The 5000-nt window shown below is 39.0% G+C and overlaps 1 protein-coding gene across 1 annotated transcript; it reads right to left on the reverse strand.

Annotated features, from left to right (window-relative positions):
- Positions 1–5: 5 nt before the first annotated feature.
- LOC147469642 (uncharacterized) lies at positions 6–4092 on the reverse strand. Its single transcript, XM_086547839.1, has 8 exons — positions 3997–4092; positions 3539–3738; positions 3266–3337; positions 3005–3079; positions 2772–2865; positions 2045–2539; positions 1589–1810; positions 6–770 (listed from the first exon to the last, which is right to left on the reverse strand). The coding sequence occupies exons 1-8, from the start codon at positions 4090–4092 to the stop codon at positions 6–8; spliced, it is 2019 nt and encodes a 672-aa protein (XP_086403965.1).
- Positions 4093–5000: the final 908 nt, after the last annotated feature.

Genomic DNA, 5000 nt, shown 5'->3' on the forward strand with positions numbered 1-5000 from the left:
GACACTTATTCAAGATCTAGAGTTTTACGCGGTGCAAGTTTAACAGATCTAACGAGACGCTCCCACCAACCACCCCTTCGAGGGACTATGAATTTCCATTTGGGGGCTAGATGTCCATACATTTCCACTACTTCACTTTTAGCTGCTATAAAGGTCTTAGCATTATCAGAAAATATAACATTAGGCAAACCCCTACTTGCTATAAATTTTCTTATGGCTAATATACAATCATACAAAGAGAGAGATTCTGTAAGTTCAAGATGAATGGCCCTTACTACACCACAAGTAAACAATAAAACATAAAACTTCTTGCCAGGGAAATCAGCACAAAAGAGGGGGCCTGCATAATCTAAACCCGTAACACTGAAGGGCCTGGCTACAGTTATTCTTTCTTTGTGCAATCGTGCTACAGGTTGACTACAGGGTCTAGAATCAAGGCAACGACGAATCAAAAATTCTTTTACTACGGTCTTTGCTAATTTCCTTACACTAATAATCCAATATTGGGCTCGTATGGATGATGTTACAGTATCCACACCTGCATGCTTTAAGTATTTGTGCTGAAATTTGATTAAGAGCTTAGCATATTTACCTTTGGGAATTATGAAAGGGCGTTTTATGTCATAGTCTAACTCTGAGAACTCGAGACGACCTTTGATTCTAAGCAATCCTTTGTTATCAATGAAAGGGTCTAACTTTCTTAATTTTGAGCTAAGAGGAAGAGTCTTGTTACTTGAGAGAAGCCTAATTTCATTTGCAAATACTTCCTGCTGTATATTGTATTTTAATTTCAAAGTAGCTAATTCTATTTCTTCAGCAGTGAGGGGAACCTGTACTTTCCTCCCTTTACATTCTTTTACCCTTAAGGCCTTTTCCAAATCACTAAACTTCTCTAAGTTTGTCAAGAGAGAGTGTTACTTGAATACTAAGGCACATAGGTACACTTGCAGTCCACGGCACTTCTAAATCTTAGCCTTGTTTTACATCTTCCTTATCATGAAAAAGGACATTGGATAACATAGGGGGTCCATGCAACCACTGACTATTGTGAACAAGTTTGTATGCTAACATGCCAAGTTATTATATCAGCAGGATCTTCTTCACTAGGACAATGCTGCCAGCACTCTGGTGACGTGAACTCTTTAATTTCCTTTACTCTATTTGATCCACGACAAGGCAATTGTGGAGTCGCTCTAATACATAACTTCAGTTCTACTATCTAAATGTAGGGAATTTTTGACAAAGTTTACCAATCTGCTACGCAAGAGAGCACCTATTAACTTTAATCGTGGTAATGTTAATGTCTTTATTGGTGCAACATGTGACTTGGACATAACTAATGACACTTTAAATGAGCCATTGTCCACAGGTACACGCAGATACACACATGCGCCATATCCCTTTTCAGAGGCATCACCAAAACCGTTCAACTCGATATTATCCTTAAGATCTCCCCAAAGCATACATGGAAAATCACTTCTATCCACATGAAATGCATTGAGACTTTGACTACTATGAATTCACCTTTGAAAGTTTACTTGTAACTCTAAGGGCAATTCTTCATCCCAATCTAACTTTATTTCCACACCTCTTGAAATTGAATCTTACCATACATGATGAATGGACTCATAAGACCTAAATGGTCAAACATCTTTGCTATTATACTTAGAATGCTTCGTTTGGTGTGGGCTACTTCTATACTGTCATCGGGTTTTCTACAACCAAAGGAGAAGATATCTTGTACATTACACCACCTCAACCCTAATACACTACTTGACTCATCACCATCATGAATGTAATACACACCATCCTTTGATTTTGAAATACTTGACATATAGTTTGAAACTAGCTTGGTTAGATCCATGCTACAATCTGCCAGTATACTACGTGCATCACAGAATTTATCATGTGCATCCTTAACTGAATCTGTCCCACTCAACCAATTATCTGTATACATATTTGTCTTTAGTTCTTGGACTACTTTACTTTGAGGATACTTGGCAAGATGGATTTTAATTGTGGCATTCAAAAGAAAGGGACTAGCCTTATTGCCAAAGGGGACGCGGTTGAACCTCATGTGTCTTGTGGTGCCATCCTCTGTAGGCAGCAAAAACTTATGCATGACCTTGTCTTCCTTGCGTATATTTATTTGCAGAAATGCCTTCTTTATATCTGCAGTTATAGCAATGGGCCAACGACGCAAGCGTACTAATACTTCAACTAAATCTGGGTTAAGTGAAGGGCCAGAATAAAGACAGTCATTTAGAGAAACGCCATTAAAGCAGGAGGTTGAGGCATCAAAGACAAGTCTTATCTTAGTGCTACTACTATTTAACTTTATCACAGGACGGTGAGGCATGTAGTATACAGGATTTACATTTGAAATTTCATTACTAGGTACTTCATCCTCGTAACTAGCCAACACCTTGAGATACTCTTTCGTTAATTCTTTGTCTTTATCAAACTTTACTTGTGACCTATTAAGCTTCTTCCTCGCAATACTTTTGTTATTTATGAGTTTTTCCTTGACTGAATTATTCTACCGTGGCAGTGCGACCTCATATCTATCAGCTTTAAACTGTACAGTATTTTTAAATCCCTGCATTACTTTTGAGTCACTATTATCTTGCACTACCTCCTTTGGCTTAATTCCAACAGTTTCTATATCCTAAAACTTACATAAGTCAGAATCAAATAGGGGGAAATGCACAAAAACTGTTTCAGAATACATGGAGGGGGTGTGAGCAGACTCACAGACGGACAACACATACCCAAAGATGGACCTCATGGCCACAACACACTCCTTCTGGATCGCAACTGCTGCTGAAATTAATGTCCAGTAGTAAGCAAGACCAATTTACACATCTACCACAATGGGGAGGCACTATTGTAATCGTTTGCTAATTCAACATGGGAGAAAGAATTTAACACATGGCTAGGCACAACAGGTCTCACAAGAGGCTGACAAATTTTAGGAATTTCAGCTGTAATGACAGGAACAAACTTGTTATCTTTATCTAACATACTTAATTTGAAAACATTTCTATGTTCATCTTTTCCATCACTGTGACCCTCAAAACTAGAATAGGGAATTGGGGTACTGGTTAGCCATTGTGGTTTGCATTTCATGATAAATCTACTACTTATATAACTTCTATCAGTCCCATTATCAAATAACACTTTAGCAGTAACAACCCTACCATCAGTTGCACATACTTTTACCTTGGCTGCCTATAAGACTGTACAACTACCACCTTGAATAGACATGAGTGTTACGTTGTCCGACTTCTGACCCTGGTTGACTTCCTCTTTTCTTGGGCTAAAGTCCAACTTGACGCTACACATGAGGGTATTGTGGTTTCCTTTGCAGCTTGCACACTTTATCTGAGCTTTGCAGAATCTAAAGATGATTCTTTAGTTCCTGCCGTATCGCTCCTTCAGTAGGTCACATGCCACTTGATGATTAGCCCTTGTGTGGGCCAATCCTTTAACCACATTCTTGGCATCTCCTTCCAGCAGTGACAATAAACATGCATACTTGCTTATTACTGGTATGTCAGTAACATCAATGTGGGAAATGAACTGGTTCCAGAATGACTGCCACCGCATAACATTACCCAAAAACTTGGGTAACTTAACGTTCACAGCTGCTTGACTACCTTGGGATACTACATCTTGCACGTCAGCCGCTACTAATTCTTTAACTTTGGCTTCAGCTACCATCCTAAATTTGGCATACTGTGTTCGAAATTCATGGGCGTCATCCAATACTTATCTTCTACAACACTTTCAAATTCTTCTTGCACTTCGTCAAACTTCTCTAGTCTCTTATATTGCTTGATGGCGTGTTCTAATTCTATTAATGTGACATCGGGTTTAGCAAGAATATCACCTATGGCCTCAGACGCTCTTGTCAGCCAACCCTTGCACGCACATCTTGCTATTTATCTTCTCCATGTATTCACTGCACCGAAACTAGTCTATTATGTTCTTTACCTTGTTGGGATCTTGTTCCCGGATCTGGGCACCAAAAATATGGGGTTTTCCTGCCACATTCGTGCAGTAAATAAAGGTATTTTTGGGGCTGGACATTTATACACGTGGTGGTGTTGTGCGTCTGCTAATTTATCCAGAAAATCATATTGATGTAAAATGATTTACACCTGTTTGAATATAGTTAAAATATATAGTATTTAAAATGGAAATAAAAATACCTGATAAATGGTGTAACATAAACTAAACATGTCTTTCTTGTAGTAAATAAGCGTAAACTATGAAAACATAAAATATTGGTGGAAGATGGGAGACATTGTAGTGATCACTGACTGATTATTCAACGCAAGATGCAAGTTCAGTTCTTATGTAGCTTGCCATAAATAATATATGTACATTTTTAATAGATTGCCGACGGAGTGGGCCGAGCGGTAAGCACTCTCCGAAGGCACGGTGGGTCTGGGATAAATGTTGCTCGTGAAGCATGTTAAAACTGTTACTTCCCGTACACAAAAAGAGCCTGGGCACAACTCTTTTGCTAAAAACATGTAATCATAAAAGAAACAAATTCATAAAACTGATATTTAATTAATCGGCATGGATATATATACATACATGATGAGATTATAGCGAAACCTGCACATAAAACTGGAGCACATTACTGTACTTATCTTACAATTTGTCTCTCGTACCGTCCGTTGAATACCACTGGATATCCATAACACAAATATAATAAAAATAAAGGCTCGGCTACGGCCTCTCTCTATATCAGGAAGTCCCCTTATCTTGAAGTCTTCCGTCAAGGATCTCTGGCTTACAGTAAGAAAACCTCACTGCTATAAGCAAACTGCCCGTTTGGATGAGGAGAGAGAGTACCAGTAGCTTAGGCCGTGCGAGCCTGTGTCCTTTGTTCCTCTTCGGGGCCGGATACTTAAAACTCTCGCAGTTTAAGACTTCGCAGCGGGTTACGGTACGATGTTCTTCCGACGTCGCAAATCTCCCATACT

This window comes from Penaeus japonicus, unplaced genomic scaffold (genome assembly GCF_977035675.1).
Source record: "Penaeus japonicus unplaced genomic scaffold, GWHDUDI00000001_assembly GWHDUDI00000020, whole genome shotgun sequence".
Classification (NCBI taxonomy): Eukaryota; Metazoa; Arthropoda; class Malacostraca; order Decapoda; family Penaeidae; genus Penaeus; species Penaeus japonicus.

Bases quoted from the DNA above. Each gene is read 5' to 3' on its own strand.
- LOC147469642 (XM_086547839.1), bottom strand. From the start codon at position 4,092: ATGTCCAGCCCCAAAAATACCTTTATTTACTGCACGAATGTGGCAGGA. The intron at 2,866-3,004 runs GTTTGTTCCTGT...CCATTGTGGTAG, and splicing joins ATGTTAGATAAAGATAACAA to ATGTGTAAATTGGTCTTGCT. The intron at 1,811-2,044 runs GCTAGTCCCTTT...TCAAAATCAAAG, and splicing joins GCGTCCCCTTTGGCAATAAG to GATGGTGTGTATTACATTCA.